Source organism: Lonchura striata, chromosome 1A (genome assembly GCF_050655825.1).
Source record: "Lonchura striata isolate lonStrDom1 chromosome 1A, ASM5065582v1, whole genome shotgun sequence".
NCBI classification, from domain to species: domain Eukaryota; kingdom Metazoa; phylum Chordata; class Aves; order Passeriformes; family Estrildidae; genus Lonchura; species Lonchura striata.
Window position 1 is genome coordinate 19,944,912 of NC_140741.1, and position 17,933 is coordinate 19,962,844.

The following is a 17,933-nucleotide window of genomic DNA, read 5'->3' on the forward strand; positions in this document are numbered from 1 at the left end:
TACAGCCTCTCCCAGCACCCCTGTGATAGGACTGCTTGTGTTTGCAGCTCCTGCAGGCAGGACACATCAGCTTTGGCAGCCTGGAGCAGCACCTGGGTGACAGCGTGAGCCCCCGAGCTGCAGTTTCAGCTCACCAGGCTGAAGGACAGGACTGAGCAGTGCAAGCATCTTAGCAAAAGTATCAGTAGGTTTTGCAGAGGTATTTGGAGAAAGTTCTTCCCTTTACTGAAGGACTCAGGGTTAGTGTAAACCCACCTAGGTTCCTTTTTTTTTTCCCCCTAAGCTTAAGTTCTACAGAGTTCTTTGGGTACTACACCAGTGATGTATTTGGAGTCTGGAAAAGATTGTTTCCCTACCTTATCAGCATAGGCTCATGCTGATTAAGTGATTTAACAGGGCACACAGCTTGTGTTATCCTTTTTACCACTTCCCTACCCTCCTAGAAGAATTCTCCATCTCCTAGCACCAGTCATAGCCGTGAATTCACCTCAGGTGCCACAAGCACATTTTCACACACTTGGGTATTCCCCTAGGACCCCATGGGTCATGGGCCACAAATACCCACCCTTTACACACACAGCTTTCCATTCCGGATCAAACCATGGCTTCATTCAGCTTGTTCTTGGACAAAAGTCACTCACAGCTGGACTGTTTCCATTTAGGTATATATGACACATAAATAAATTACTCTGTACCCTTAGTGATTGCCCTTTTATAAATTTTCATTTGAAGTAAAGCATAAAAATTAGTGGTAAAGCAACACCCTGAAATATGGTTAAAATGGAGTTTCAAAATGTATCTTGATATGTGTGCGGTGATTATTGGTTTCCCATATAATGAAACAATATTTCACCTTTTCCCTATCTTCTGGGAAGGTTTTGTACAATTCACAACAGAAACACTTGGAAGTGGGTAGATTTTTCCTTTTCAGATTAAACACCTTGCTTCAGTTGTCATAATATGCTTCTTTCCTACTTTGTTAACTATCTTTTCACCATCCCTTGTGTTTGAGAAACAAAATGACTTGCTTATAGAGGCAGACAACATTTTTCAGGAAAAAAGACATTTTTTTCCTGTTTGTTTAGCTGAACTTGTAACTTCTTAACTGAATAAGTTAAAGTGAAATAAGATTTCAGATCTACAAAGAGCAGTCTTCTACAAGAACATAACAAAAATAGAGTGTCAATTAGTTGTAGAAAAAACATTATTTTATGGCTGTCTGCTTAGAAAATTTCAGGAAGTAAAAAAATCAGTTACAAGGCTAAAACATGACGCTCAGAAGCTTTTCAAGAAACACAGAATATACAATCATAAGAAAGAAATTCTAAGTGTAATGCAAAGACTGAGAAATTTACAACTTATGTCAGTATTTTCCATGGCTGCTGAGTTCTGTTTTGTGTGGTAATTGCCTGTGCTAGTGCCAGAGCTCATTACCATTTGTGGGAGATGGTTTCTCCAGAGATCAGTGCTCACTTGTTTTTTCCCTGGTGGCACTTCAAGAGCCTGTGGTGTTCCTTCTGGATCTAGCTGGGTCCTTTCTTCTTTGCCTGTCTCAGGTTCTCAAGATCTTGGGAAAGTTTGCCATCCTCCTTCTAGCCCATTTTATTTTGATGAGGAATGCATTCCCTAGACCTTTCTACCTGGTATGTCCCTGCTATCTGTATGGTGCTGCATGGGTAGCAAGAAAGAAAACAAAAAATCACAGAGAACTGGGACTTAGGTGCAGAGGCCAAAAGGATGAGTTCCAAAGGAAGCTGACACCCAGAATTTTCTAGCTGAATTGTTTCTTTTTTGTGTGGGTTTTTTTTTTTTTTTTTTTTTTTGCGTTTTTTTCCCAGGCAAAACAGGTTTGAGGGTGTGGACTATTGAAAACTTCAGGTGCAGTGTTTGTTTTGTTTGCTTCTTACAGTAAAGTAGACCGTATGTTTACTGAATTTCAGTCATTCCTCTCAATAATCCACACAGTTTATTTGTTGTCTAAACATTTGTCCTAACTTCTCTATGGCAGGAACATAATACTTGATGGGTAACAGTGCTAACCCATCTGCAAACGCCAGGAAAAAACAATGCATTTCAAAAATGGGGATGTGAAGTCAAAGCATGGCTGCAATGTGATTCTTTATCTCTCAGTAATATTGAATTCTAAGTTCTCAAACACTATAGACAGTGTCCTGATATAAATAAAGACTGAGAACCAGCTATAAGAGAGACAATTTAGAGAGGATTAAATGGATTACAGTCCAGTGGTGGACCTCTAATCTACATCTATTCCAGAATGGGATGGATTTGAAAGTTTGATGAAACAAGACCACATTTTCCAGATTCACAGACAGAAAAAAATGCACTGTATGAAACAGCCAACTATGGCAGACAGAAATTTAGACAGGCTGGTAAGACACTGCCTAACTTTGATGAAAGTGTTCACCACAAAATTTGTCCTTTCTGTGATTCAGTGCAGCTTTTCAGTAGATGCAGCTATTGTTCTTTTCCTCTGATATACATTGACCACATAAGAAACTGAGCAATTCAGCACAGCCTGTGTCCATGTTGGGTTAACAAGAAGAATCTCAGCAAGAATTCTGTGTCCCATTGTGCTATAAATTACATGGTTTGTTACCAAGCTTTTTCAAAACAGATTGCAAAAGATAGGAGTCAATCTGCCTAGAACTTGCTAAGGATCCAACTGAAAATGCAGTGTTATATATTAAGAATTGAAATTAAGTGCACTTAAATTAATTAAATATATGGAAAAGAAAAATCAGAAAGAATAACATGCCAATAAATCCCTGGTAATACAAGGAATTGTATTGGAATTGACAAAGAATATTGATTACTAGGCGGTTTCACATTTGTTATGCACATAGAAAAGTGACAGTTCTGTAGTAATTACATAGGAATTGTCAGTACTTTCATTTGTGTTTGGGTTATTTAACTGCACTGGCATTTCTATAAATCATAACATGTCACCTTAAATGTACACAGAAGTTAAATCGTTTGTCTTTCAACTTATCATAGAAACAAGAGCAAAAAGGTCCCTTGACAAGAATTTGGATAAAGGCCTTAATAAAAATTGCAATGTTATAAGACTTCTGGCTGATTTTATTTTTTTTTTAATAATTGAAACTGGATTTAATTGTTCACCAGTCATCTAGAGTGATGAGAAAACAACTGCAATTTTCTCCAAGTGTTAATATTTATGAGATATAAACACTCAAATCTAGCCTGAAATAAACACAATAATTTTCCAGAGGCCATTAAATAGTCAACTAATACTTGCAACTTGTGCTCATGAAGTTAGATCTCTGCTATCTGAGGCTGAATCTGCTGACCTGGAGAAAGACACATGAGATCCATCAGGTACCTGATTTAAGACCCCTTGATTTATCCTCATCACCAGCCACAGCCTAGAGCACACGCTTTAGTCAAAGAATGTTCTGAGCTAGTTAAGTGACACAGCTAAATGGAGCATTTGCCTGTCAGAGGAGTGCTAATACAGTATTTGAAATTTATGAGTATCCTTATAGCTAAAACAATCTACTCAGATAACAATTATCAGGTCAATGCCTTTTTAGAGAAGTAATTGACATCTCTGTAAAAGATGGCATTTGGGTTTTTTGCTTGTTTGTTTCACTGTCTGGAGTGTGGGGAAAGAAAAAGGGAAAAGCCATTATTTACACAAGCCAACAACATTCTCTTGCAGTAAAGAAGGCTAACCCTGTCCCAGGCTGCATTAGAAGGGGGACTGGAGAAGATGACCATCAGATATCCCCTCTAAACTCTATTATTTTGTGCTTCTGTGAAAAAAAAAAGGGAAAGAGGGAGAGAGAGAGAAAAGGAAAGAATTAAAACCACTTACCTGATTCCAGCAGTCAGAAACAGATGTTTGTTTCCCACTAAAATAAAAATACAAAATATATTAGGTAGAATTATTTAACTTTGGTTTTCCTTCTTTATTTGGTTCGCAGTGCATTTTTGTAATATTCTGAAGTTTTATTTTGATCAATGATATGGTTTTTTTTCCCCCCCAAACTAAATTGCTGGACTGCTTAGTTAATGATCTTGAGGTTGACTATGCGGTTTTACCATTCTTTGTAAACTGCTACTTCAATAAAAGTACAAATATAAAGCACATGCCAATGATCTAGGCTTGAATTAAACATCTCTGACACTGAACCTTTTCCAAATGAGCAGTACAAGAGACTAGAGTGGAAAACATGTTAAGTTTATGAAGACTATGATTCATTAACTTAAAAAGAATGTTCTCAGTGATGCATAAGTTGAAAAAGCTATCCTACATTTTGTGATTCTATTCAGTATTTTATTTTTAACTCAAGATAGGGAAGAGGTTTCTACAAAACTGTCCTTGAGAAATTTAAAACCAGGACTCAAGACACTGCTTTCAAACATTAAACATTTGTCATGGTTGGACAGAGGTGTTAAATATTCACTTTATATAGCAAGTATCTTAAACTGTTGCAAACTTGCATGAAGAAGCTGGATCAGGGTTGTAGAAGCAGTGCTGCAGAAAATCTATATGTCACAGCTTACTCATAGATGGAAAGTAAAAGGACACTTTTCACAGGCTCAGGTTGCTGACAGTAACTGAGAAAGATATTTGAGTGAAGCTGGCACACATGCTAAAAACATTAGTTCATACTAAAAACCCTTGGGTTTTGGTGTTTTTTTTTTTTTTTTTTCTGAATATGAGGTAGGATTTTAATTCAGCAACAGATAAACCTTCAAATGGATCAGTTTGCTGTGAGACCGTGGAGTTTACACGATTATGTAAAATTCTGCCATTTGCAAAATGAAGCTTAGATGTTAAATGGCACTAACAGTACACATCTGCCATGACGACCAATGTATATTTTATATATTGAACTGGTGGCATACCCAGGTTTCTTGATTAGAGAATATTTGGCGTTAGTTACTGTTTCTCTATTCTGGATAGACCTAGAAGCACCAACTGAACACTGTTCATCATGTTTTGGGCTCTCTGACAAAAAAATACAGGCAAAAGTTAGGTATTAAAAGACAGGAAACTTCTGTGTATATTTGATAATAAAGATCATCAGCTACAGCTTTGGACAATGGTTCAGACAAGTCTGTAGCTCATTTATTTCCAGCTGGTTCTATACCTGATCCAGTTCACAGTAACTCAAGTGAGAAAATTTAAGACACAAATTGCTGGAGAATTGTGTATAACTTCACCTTTCCTCCTTACTTCCAACTTCAGTATTCTACTGGGAGCACCACAGTGAGATTATGGACCAAAAAGTTGATATATTTATTTCTAAATGCCAATAACAAATCAGACAGCATGACCCAGTGCAACGAAGGGAGGCAATTACTTTTGAAAGGGTGAAGAAAGGCTCTGATTTGTACTTTACCAGTTATGAAATACTTTTAATAACTTCTTTCCCTGATGGCCACCACTCCTCATATGTCACTCTGGGTTATCCCTGGGGTATGTTTATGTAACAGTCAATTAGCTCTAAAGGTCTTTTTTTTTTCCTATTGGGTGAATTTGACAGTCAAATTTGAGAATGGTTTAACTCCCCATTAACTGTTGCTAATTTACAAGAGAACTCCTGCAGAAAACAAACAAATAAGCTCATAATTTGATGCAACATCAGTCTGGAACACCAAACAAAATCATTAGGAACAGCACAGCTATTAGGATTAGCAAACACAGGTGACTGGGGGAAGGGGCAGTCAAGCAAACAGAGCTCTGTCATTCTCTGGGAGAGCTAGCATGATTCCCTTCAGTTATTAATCTTCCTGTGGGGTTCAGAAACAAGTTGTGAAAAACCTCACACACAAAGGCAAATTTAAAGTTCAAGTTCATATTTAAGAATTTTGATGTGCAGTAAATAAAAATACATGGTTCATACTTTTTCTGAACTCATCCATAAGTACAGAATTTGAGAGTAAAATGCATTTCACAGCAAAGCCAGACAAGCTCCTCTACGTTTCCCTTTCTAGAGTCTGACATTTGTAGCCACTCTGCATTACATGTCAAATCCTGCTGCAAAACAGTCTGTGAAGGTTGGTGGACAAGAAATTTGTATTAGATCCATTTTCACTCCTGACCCCCATCTCCAGCCTTTGGTGAGGCCAGCAGTGACTATGCAAATTTCACTAGTCATAGAATGTCCTTTTCCCCTTCTGTTTTTTAGTTAAAAAGAACAAGAATGGAGAATTCCAAGAGACCATTATACCAGCAGAGGTTGGAATTGATGTTCACTTGTTCTGTGGAAAACAGAATTATTTCTTCTATGTCATCATACTTTTTAATGTTACATTTAAAGCCCTAATGACCGATTAACATCTCAATAGTATGAACTCCATTGTACAAACAAGGATGTCTTTATTTCAGTGAACTTAGACTACAAGCAAAATGTGGTTATAACACTTGCATAATTATTTGTAACCATTTAATTCCCCGTGTCTTTGAAAAAAATTAATCAAGCTTAATTCCTAAGGCTGTGCAAAGAACAAAAGGATCAAGATGTTGCACACTTCTTAGATGGATCAGGACTGGTTGGTATCTGGCAGGTGTCAGGGAGTATTTTATGCTCCAGGGAAACCCTGCCACAACAACAAAAACAAAACAAAAACAAAACAAAACAAAACAAAAAAAAACCCAAAAAAAAACCCAAAAAAAACCCACCAACGAGAAAACCAAACAAACAAAACAAAAACCCCACCCAAGTAAACAAGGGATAGGATGTATTTTAAAAGGATAGGGTCCAATAGTTATGAAATGGAGAACAGAAAAGGCAAGGAAGATGTAGAAAATTTCTGCTTCTCCAGGACGGTGTGGGTGAATGAAGACGAGAGATCTCTCAAGGCTGCTCTTGGGGAATGAGGTTCATTGGGGATGCAGGAAGGTCCTGCCTCGTGCTGCCAGACGCAGCACGTGGCGAGGCCTGAGAGGATGGGAGAGGGGAGAGACAAAAGGATGCTCAAGGAGAGGGGAGGAAGTTCCAAGAGAGGGGAAGAAGTTCCAAGAGAACATGTGGCCCTTCAAAGCCCCCTTTTCAAGGAGCTTCAAGGTGGGCTGGAACGAGTCTCAGGCCAATGGGGTTACAGGCACTTGATGTTTTAGGGGAGGGACAGAGGTGCAAGGTGAACCATACATCTTTTGGGGGTGAGATGGAACAGTCCACCTGACCCCAGGACCCATCCGTAGGCAGGGGCATTGTCCGGCTAGCTGGGAGAACTGTTCTCATCCTGGCTGTATTATTTATGGATAATCATATTTATCTATCTTTGCAACAGAAAGGGGCTTTAGTGCAATCTACAGAGGCAATAAAAAGTATTGCCACTTGGGAGGATTTTATCACACAACATTGTCAAATATGTTTGAAACATCACTGTGCCACAGGAGTAAGTAAAACCAAAGAAGAAGCAGGAGAATGAAAGCTCTCCTTTAGGATCTTTATTTTCAGTTTATTGGCAGAAACAAACCTGTAAAATTACATTATTTAAAGTAACGTAAAATGTATCTGCCAATCCCAAGCAAAACATTTCTTGTCTTTTTTTTTTTTTGGGGGGGGGTGGGGGTGGGTGTTAGGGTTTTTTAGTTGGGTTTTTTTCTGGTTGAATGTCCTTTTATCTTTTTTCTACCTGTACTTTGAAAGAATCATTAGTTTGAAATGACAATTCAATAGATTTCATTTGCAGCTTTTAACAGAAGGAAATAGTAGCCTTCCTTCAAATATTTCTTTCTTTCTACCCAGAGCTACTCAATACATTTGTTATGATATTTGATTCAATAACTCCTGTTGACCCATTTGTATGGGGTAAGCAATTTCTACATCACAGTCTCACAGCTGAATGGTACCCAGAAGACCCAAAGGACAGGTTTTCAGCTCAGAAAAACAAAAGGCAGAGTTGTGCCTGTGTTTTCTTTGAAGCTCTCCTGCAGCATGATGAACGAGTCAGAGTGGCTCCTTGATCATCCCTTCTATGCAGATAAACCTCTCTGGGGAGCTGGGCTGAGGTAATGCTAAAGGCAGCTCTCTGTCAGATCAGCTCCCTAGGGTCATAATATGACAGGGAAAGAGTTGAAGGACACTTAAAGATGTCCTAACAATGCCTGTCCACAAGAGGGGGGAAAAAAGTGTGTAAAAGTGCTTTAAATTCACCTTTGTTCTCTGTCATTAATGTCGTTTTAGGCACAAATGGACCAAACTACAGAGTGCAGACATCAATCACCGGGCAGACAAATCCCTCTCCCGAGGGATCACATGTTGCATCTATAGTACCTGGAATGCAGTCCTTTGCTTTTGATATGACATTTGTTTCCACAGCAACCAGCTGGGAAATAACTATAGGTGATATAAACTACATAGGCAGGAATGATATGACAAACAATTCCAGCCTGCAAATCAAAACACAAAAGGGAATGAAAAGGAAATATCATTCCATCTGTATAGACAAGCACTGAATAGTCAGATACAGGCAGAACTCAAAGTTTCTAGTGGGCTTCAGCTGCATATTTCCCAGTTATTACTCTATTAAAGCTTGTCTTATCATCTGAGGATGTACCTTTATGTTGAAACTATAAATAAAGCCATCATTAAATTCTCAGAGCAACCAGATTATTGCAGTAATGATAACCAGGATGCCATTTATTATCAAGTATATTGGCAAAATCTCACACTTCAGTGATAAGGATACTTCAAGAAAGTACTTATTGCCTATTTATTTATGACAGTAACAACCTAAGTGTCCCCAGAGATTATAAAAAAATCAATTATTTGATTATTTAAGAACAGAAGTTCCATGAAAAGATCATCCTAACTGCCTTCCATAATACAATTCTATTACATCAGCTAATCACTCATGGAAGTATGACAGCTTGCACTTGAAGACAGATTTCACTGCTACGGACACAGCTGCTGCTTGACAGTGCTGCACTGCCCCAAATAGGGCTGGAGGTGACACAGGCAGCAAGAGCACCCTGCTCTGCCACCTATGATGCCTGACACACAGAGGTCTGTGCACTCCTGGATGCCAAAGCTTTTCCTTCTTGGAGAAGAAAAAAAAATGTCCAAAGAGAACTAAGCTTCCCTTTCAAGAAAATACTCAAGTCTATCTTTAATTTTATCCATTCTGGGAACAGCATTCATTTAAAGTGGCATATTTTCCTGTCTAGGATTCTTAAGTATTTAATGGGATGAAAAATATTAAATGCAAACTTTTCCAGAAGTTCACTGATTACATTATAAACTCCCTGTGAAGTTGGATGCTGTGCAGTCACAGTCTCTGCCAGAAACAAGAGTGCTTTGATATAGCTTTGATATAAAATAAACAGTAGTATAGGAGAGAGAGGTGGATAAAAGTCATTGCATTAACCACTGTTTATTTATTTTGGGTATTTCGCTTAAATAATTCCATAAACTTACATTAAAAAACATTGAGAAATGTAAAAGGGAAAAAAAAAAAAAAAACCAAAAAAAAAAAAAAAAAAACCAAAAAAAAAACCAGGAACACCATTTGGCATTCCAGCCATTAACATGGGTGATTTGTGAGATATAGCAGATTTGAGGAGGGATGTGGAGGATAGTGGTGCACCATTGTGACATTTCCCAGCTCAGTAAACCTCACTAAAAAAGTAAGCCTCAAAAGCTCCCTGTGAAGAAGGGCAGCACTGTTATTCCATTTTCATTAAGGGAAAATGAGTCACATTGGGTTAAATACAGAGACTGAAGTCATACTAAACCTATGTGGTTCAGCTTCAGCATGAAGCCCACCTAGGTCCTGCTTCTTTCTTTTAATAGCATGACCATGCTGGCTGCCTAAAGAGCCATGAATATATTACAGAAATTGCCTTTCTTCTGTCACTGCATGGGCTGCCACAACAGCCTGAATGCAGACAGGGATGATTCCAGGGAACTGATTTCATAACCATACCATTCAGGGCTCAGGGATAGCAGAGATGGATCAATATGTGCTGGAAGGCATTTCCCCCACCTGGTCTCTGCTTTGCCTCACAATTATTCTGATTTCCCTCACAAAGATTAAATATGTGCATAAACACAGGTGAGTGAGGCTTTTAACATTTTTGCTCTTCACCAGCTGTTCTTCCATTCCACTGAATTTTCACTTACTGCTTTTCAGATTGACGATGAAAATGTGGGACATATCAAAAAACCTCACAGAAGGACACAGAAGTATGGAAAGATGAAAAATAGGAAACAATTGAGGGACTGGCAGAGTTCACAAAAAACACTCTCTCTACTTCATAAATTTGATTTGAATTATTATCACCTCAGAACCCTCAGTCAATGCCAGAATACAAAGCTTGGACTATGGCTGATCAAAAAAATTGCATCTAGAAAGCAATTCTCTATATATTTATTTGAATTTTGTGTTCAGCAGATTTACAAAAGGGATGTTCAGAAATAAAATGTTTCCTCCTTGGGCTAATTAAAGGGTAGGGGCCATGGTGGTAACAATGAGAACTGGACTTCTGAGACTCCAGGAGAAACATTTTAAACTGGCAAAGAACCTTGAACAGCTTTGAGACTGAAAATTGAGACAGAAATTAATGTCACTTTAGGGGAAAATAAAAGAAAAGCATCTGATGAATATCCTTAAGTCACTCTCACTGCTCCTAAGGCAAGATTGTGAAAGATACCTAATCACATTATTTTCTTTACTTTTTCTTTAGATATAAGGTCTCTTTGGCTCTTGGACAGACTACAAGGGTTATTATTTTTGTTTTGAATCATTAGGGCTAGCCATTCATTTTCTGCATCAAAAAGGAGAACAAAGGGAAAGAAACTAGTAGAAGCTTAATTTGTAATGTATCTACAAAGAGCAAATCCTCAGCTCATTCACTTGTCTGGGAGATGGAACTAAAGAGAATTTGCCCTTAGGGAAGATTTCCTGCTCCAAGATGCTGAGATTCACATTTTTACCCACTGAGCTGACCAGCACCAGATGCCTTGAGAGTCAGCCAGCCTGCAAATACTCGACCTTCCATGAGCACTGAGCTGTCCCTCCTTTCATCCCTGCCCAAGTACTCAGTGTGAGTGCTGCCATTCTCTCTCTTCCCTTGGATTACATTTTTCTGCATAATGTTGTAAAATCCTTATGTCTATCACTGCACAGAGTGTGTGAGAGTCCTGAAGGAAGGGAAGGTAGTTAGCAGTGCTATTCTAGTGAAGCTGTTACAAGTTTATATTTGCATAAGGGTGAAAACCCCTCACTTTGAGAAGCGTTGTTTAAGCAAGCACAAGAACACACTGAGATGATTTTGCTTACTCCCTGCCCCTACTTCAGCACATTTTCCAGACCAAATAAGAATAAAAGTAGAAAAGGAATTCAAAGCATGAGTGTAATTTCTTGGGACAGATTAATACTATCCCCATGGAGCAGAGCCATGGTGCACATGGCAGATGCACCTTGTGCACTGCTAAAACATCACAGAGCAGATATTTCCACAGCCACCTTAATTCTCAGCACTTTGCATAAACTAAGCACTTCAGAAAAGTTGGAAGGATCAAAATGATGAGGTGGATTTTTACCACCATGCAAGTTATTTCATAAATGCTTATAATTATGTATTTTTTTTTAAAAAGGGGGGGTGAGAAAGGAATAATTAGAATATGACAAATTATTCATCAGTATCTCCCCACACTAATGAGACACTTCACAAGGCAGTTAATTATACCAGAATGATTAGTGCATCCTTACTTATGCTGACACATCTGTAACGTAAAAAATCAGGTTGTTCTGAAAAGTCTGATGCTGTTATTAGACTTTACCAAATAGTGTCTCAAAAACATTTCGATGTTTCATCTAAAGGATTTGCACAGCTTACGTTAATTGGAGATAACTTTATTCATCCAGGCTTCTTTAATTTTCCACATTAGGCTTCTAAGGGATATTTAATATTTTTTATTATTTTTAATAAATGATGCAACACTGAAAATTAGTCACTTTCCTTAATCAGAGGAAGAAAGTAGGTTACTGCTCTGCATGCCACAAAACACAAGAAGGACCTCATTAAGGATTTGGTATTTGACATCATTCAGAGGCAATGCTGTATATCACCAGAGTTGGATTTCATATTAAGTATGCCAAAGGATGTTGCAACAGGTGATCTAGGGAATAAGAACTCATGCCCTGGGTCAAAGGAATAATTCTGATTTTTCTTCAGTATCATCCATCATAAATATTTTTCCCCTGAGGCTGGCTCTCAGATCCCTCTGGAGCACATCATCACTGCACTTTGCCTTTCTCCTGTGCAGGGTCCTTGCTGCAATAAGCCCAGTTGTGAAGGACACCTTGGGTGTCCATTCCCTCCGGAGGTCCAAGGTGAACAACTCTTAACCTTTCTCCACTGGCAGTCACTGCTGGTGCTTTGGGCCTTCTCTTTTGCTTCCCTGTCTAGGGGCAGCTGAGACCAAGGGCAGTGTCTTTGGAGTGAACCTGGCATCAGAGTAATAACTGAGAACCCTCAGTTAATAACTGATAACCCTCCACAGCTCCAAACCCCTGCTAGCATGCAAATTAATCTCCTACAGACTGTCCTGAGCTTGAGATTTTTTCATTGTAAGATCTTGTACTTCCTGCCATTTGCCACTGAAGCTCACATGATAAAAAATTCAGATGTACCTTGGCCATACAGAAACATAACAAAAAAAGAGCCTTCTCCCTATCCTATGGCACAGGATGGAAAATCACAGATACACAAAGGTCTTGTGGCAGCTGAAGTGAGTGGCTGCGGAGCAGCTTTGTGCCTGGAGGGAGGCAGGAGAGGCAATTACACTGAAATCAACAGATATTTTGACAAATTGCCTGCAACAATTCTATAAAACTCTTCAGAGTGTTGTGATTTGTCCAGGTCCATCGTTCCTGGATTGCAGGTGAAGTGAACAAATCAGAATGGTTTCTGTAAGCTGCAGTTAATGGCTGCAGTTAATAGCTTGTGATATTGGTAGCAGGGACAGGAACTGCAATTAGTTTTATTAAAGGGAGAAAAAGCTTAAGGTAACAGGAGTTGGGAACACCAATACTAATTAATTCCACAGAATTAAATGGCAGTATCATTACAGAACCTGTGGTTTGAAATAAAAAGGATGAGGCTTTAGAGGGCTACAAAAGCCTTTCTCAGTCACCTTAATATATTTTCTTTTTTTTTTTTTTTCTTTTTTCTTTTTTGGGTGGGAGCAATGCATCATGTAGAGAGAAAGAAACTGAACATACCATAAAACACTCAGGCAGGGGTTTTGTATTGCACCTGTGCTGTACCCCAGGAGACAAAGCCAGAAACAGGCTGAAGTCTGTGTGCCCTGTGAAGGCTAGACAGAGGTGGGATCTTTCCTAAAGGCAAATGCCCTCAGGGCTGGGCGCCTCATGAGATGGAGCACAAGTTGCACTACAAGAGGTATGAATCCATCAGTCTTGTGGGAGAACGCAGATTCTTCTGGTCAGGAAAAGGCTTGTGAGACCTTCGGGCTTGCATGATCCCGTAACCCTGCATTGCTTTTTCTCTTCCTCAGTTTTCAGAGAATGAGCACCACAGAGGCTTTCTGTATTTTGCCAGGACAGGTGAGGATAGGAGAAATTGATTCCCCACCAGCATTTATGTATTAAAAGCACAGGAAGCTTCAGAGGTTTGGGGGAGAGCTACACCATCCTTATTATAGCTGGAGGAGCATCCTGTGGAGGGGTGCAGGTATGGAAGGCTATTAGAATTCTTTCAAGCAGGCCTTTTTGTCATAGAAAATATTGCAGAGGACTGCCCACATAAAACTGAATCCCTTTGCCTTCACTCGTGTCGCACAGAGTGACAGAGAACATCTTAATTTCATCACTTGAGTAAAGAGCTGCTGCCCAAAGGCAAAACTGGCAGAACTTGGCTGCAAATACTCCCAGAGTATTCACAGGCAGATCCATCTTGCATTTGACATGTCAGGGTGGGAGAGAAGCTGCAGTATCACTGCTTGAGTGTGTGAGTTGCTGATGCCCCACCAGAGGTGTGAAAAGCTGCCAAAGTGCCACTAGAGAGCCCAGGAGGCTTCTCCAGCTGCCACGTGGGCCACAGTAGCCCAGGACACCCTGACCTTGAGATGAGCTGGGTTTCAATGGCAGAGCACACAGTCTTCCCTACAGGCACTAGGATTACATTCTGAATGAAGATTGGAGTATTTCTAAGTGAATTTCAGTTGAGCTGCCTTAGAGGAGATAGGATCTAAAACAGACCAGAAGCCAGGGAGAAGCTGCAGGGAGATAAGACCAGAAAGAGAAATATCTTTATTTCTTTATTATAAACCTGAGTGGCACTTTTGCCTGCTTGATTTGGAAATATCAGCCAGTCTAGGTGATAGAACTAAGGAGCAGAATCAAGTATGTGAGCTTTAGCAGTATAATAGGGAAAATTTAATTCCCAAACTACCTTTACTTTCTCATAAGTGGGCTATATTGTATTTTCAGTTTACAATGATCAAGGATTATCCTCCAAAATAAATAATAAAATAGCATCCCATATCTATAGCAAAAGTTAAAGGCTGAAGCTATAAATTGGAAACAATGACCTTGACTCTTCTTCTCAGAAGTTCAGACAAAAAAATATTAAAAAAACAGTGAAGCCAATAAAGTTCTCTTAGGAAAGATAAAGTTTGAAGAAGAGAATCAGAGCTGAGATGCTTCCTATTTCTTTTTCAGATATTACACTAGCTTTTTATCTCTCCTTGTCCTTCCCTAGTTAGGATCCCTATTTTGCATGCAAAGCCAGGTCCATGATTAGATTCCTCCATCACATCCACTGACTACAGCCAGCCTCAGCCAGGGGAATGGATTGAAGGATTCAGCAGGACCACAGCATGCTTAAATCCCTGCAAAAGGGAGGAAAAGGAGAGCTGATAGAACAAAATAATGACCACATCCTTCCTGTTAGATAACAACAGTTACCATTAGGGATGAAACACTTTCTTCTAGAATATAAATGCCATGGATATCTTCAAGGCTGTTTTTGTGATTATAATGAAAAAAACTAAGAGCATTTTTTCTTCTTTTTGTTCCCCCCACACATATTTTCTTCATGTACTGAGAAAAACAAATCAAATCACCCCTTTCTGTGCCTGAAAATATCAGATTTACTTCAACTTAGAAAGGTACTGTCCTTCAAGTAAATGCTGACATTTCAATATGTTCATAGTCCCAGCCACACAGGTTTAAACCTCATCTCAGATGTAGTTCTGCAGGAAATATTAATTTTCCCTCTCTTTCATTGTTTTCCAAACAAATCTTTAATTGATTAGCTGTTTTTTGTTGCCCAGGTATTCTTTGAGTTCCAAAATGCACACAAAGAAATCAACTATTTAAACCAACATCAGGCTTAACAAAATGATCCATTTCTTCCTCTTATAGAAACTAATGAACAATTTTGAATTTATTGTGATGGAAAGACAGTGTCTGCTTGCAATTAGGCTAATAAAGATTTTGTCTCATGGGAAGGTACTTTAAAATAATTGTTTTCATTAGTTATTATAAATAAATAAATAAATAAATAAATAAATGTGCACAATTTAGCTTTGATTACCTGGCATCTAAAAACACATTCTCAGAAGATGTTTCCAACTATTGTCTTACAAGAGGGAAAGAAGGAACTCCTGCTTAGGAGAAAATTGAGTTGACATTTTGGAGCTTAAAATGGGACCTCAGTACTTAAGTATTTGTAAAAATATGTAGCATTTAGGAAATCACAATAATTCATCAATAACTCAACACAGAGAAGCACTCTAGCTCAGCCCTGTGGGATTTTAATATCTATCCACAGCTCCAGCCTATTTCACTTCAGACAGCTTTATCCCATCCACAGGCACTAACCTTGATCCTTCTATTTGATTTTTGAGTCCTGCCATATGCAATGGATCCTTAGAGTTTTCTTAATGATGCTTCCTAAGGTGACAGTATCAAACACCCTTCACTCTTGTGAGATCTTTCAGGACTTCCCTGACCTCCAGATGTCCTTTTAATAAAGCTTTCTGCAACAACTCATAATCCTGTAGCCTTTAAATAACAGCCCATCTAGCAGCACTTTGGGTTTAGGGGTGAATAATAGGCTATGCCTCTCACCCTTACCTATCTCTTAATTGCTTTTTTATAGGATTTTATTTTGCAGCTTGGCTGATCACAGCCTACATTTCAAAGGCATCTAGACAGGGTGTTTTTCTAATCAAATACTTGTACACTTCTCTTTATCCACTCCTCTCTTGGGCATGCTTTTCTGCAGATGAAGAGCCACCTGCAAAAGAGTTCAGTATCCTTGTGTGCCATCATAAAGCTTTGATATTTTCCCATAATGTGAAACAGCATTAATGTTGCAAAACAAGGAAATAGCCTTGCTGCCATGACCTGCTTTGCTGCTTTGAATATGTGAGGTACCTTTTTGAGAATGACCCTGCCTCACAGGAGATGGAAATTGATTCCATTTTAGTCATATATTTCATTGGCTTGTTTCCTTGCAAAGAAAAAAAAATAAAATATTTTTCTCTCCAGTGAACCCAGAGATTACTGGCTTTGCTGGATCTTCTTTACCATGCCCAAAACAATTATTTCTGAACTGCTCTTGCTTTTGTCTCAACTTTACAGGAACAGAAACTATCCTAAACCCTGACCTGTGGCTGCATTGGGATCTTTGAGTCCCTTTCCTTCAGTAGCTCCAGTGTTTTAATTTTAAGAAAATGCTTATTTTCAATAAAAACATGTTTTAACTCTGAAAAGTGTTGTTTTTCATGTCTACTTCATTACCTATTGTTCTAACACAAAAAACTCTTGGAAGTTACATGGTTTTTTACTCAAAGAGTAAGTTTCTATGCTCCCTTCCATAGTAATTAACCATCCATCAAAACTCCAGATCTGGCACCTTTATCTCTGCTGAGCTACACAGTGGGACATACAGAATGCCATAAAGTGATTTCGTTATCCTACATCCCATGAAAAAAATTGTTCTGGCCTAGTGACTATTTTGGTTAAGCAAACACTGATTTTTTTATGAAGAATTAACTCGTATAAAGCTAAAAAATTATCCTAGATATATTTTTCCTCTCAAAATCTACTTTTAGCAGGTCTGTTAAAACTGTCAAATATGCAGACCTTGTGAGAGATCCAATTTCATCGTTTTCATGAGCTCACAGCAATGTTTTATTTTATCTCTGTGAAGAGCAGAGTACTCTAATGCCAATACCACAATTACACATTTAACAACTTCTGCTCAAGTTAACTGAAGGCTGCTTAAGAGCAATTTATCATCAAAAATAAAGGTTGTTTTTTTTTCTTTTTTCTTTTTTTCTCCTTGACTGTTACTACTCAAGGTCTGAGATTGAAACACTGGCTTAACCTTTCCCATTTCTCTTCCACACTACAAGAACAGTGTGGAAACTCTGGTGGGAGTTTCAAGCAGATTCATTTAACACCCTGTTCCCCATCACCCATTCAGAGCCAAGTCATCCCACATCCATTGTCTGAGGGCTAATTCATCAGCACTAGCTTCTGCTGTGAACCAGCTGGTTTAAAAAACATCATGCCAGCTCCCTTGAGCAGTGCAACTCTCCATATAGAGGATGAGTCAATATTTTGCTACACATCTTTTTGGTCATTTCAGGGGAAATGTACTTATTTAACCATTATACAATGCATTTGGACTGCAAAATCATTTACAAAATGTGTCTGGAGATGTGTATACATTATCCCTGTTGTAGATAAACCTATCTACAAAAAAACCTCCACAGAGATGGGATGTGTCCTATCTGGGATCACACTTAGCCCTGTACAAGCTGATAGAAAGGAGAAACTGCTTTGTCCCCAGCATTAACCATCACAAGATGCTGTAGTTAGCTTTTACTCTCAGGGCAATGAAATTATCCTACATCCACGATGTGATATATGTATTTGTTTTTCTAGGTTAA

The 17,933-nt window shown here is 38.6% G+C and overlaps 1 protein-coding gene across 1 annotated transcript in view; it reads right to left on the reverse strand.

Annotated features, from left to right (window-relative positions):
• LOC144246263 (uncharacterized) overlaps positions 1–17,933 on the reverse strand; it is a 263,343-nt gene that overhangs the window by 127,110 nt on the left and 118,300 nt on the right. Inside the window, exon 3 of the mRNA XM_085568825.1 lies at positions 3,857–3,893. Coding sequence (XP_085424951.1) covers positions 3,857–3,893 — 37 coding nt within the window. The remainder of the gene's footprint in view (positions 1–3,856; positions 3,894–17,933) is intronic.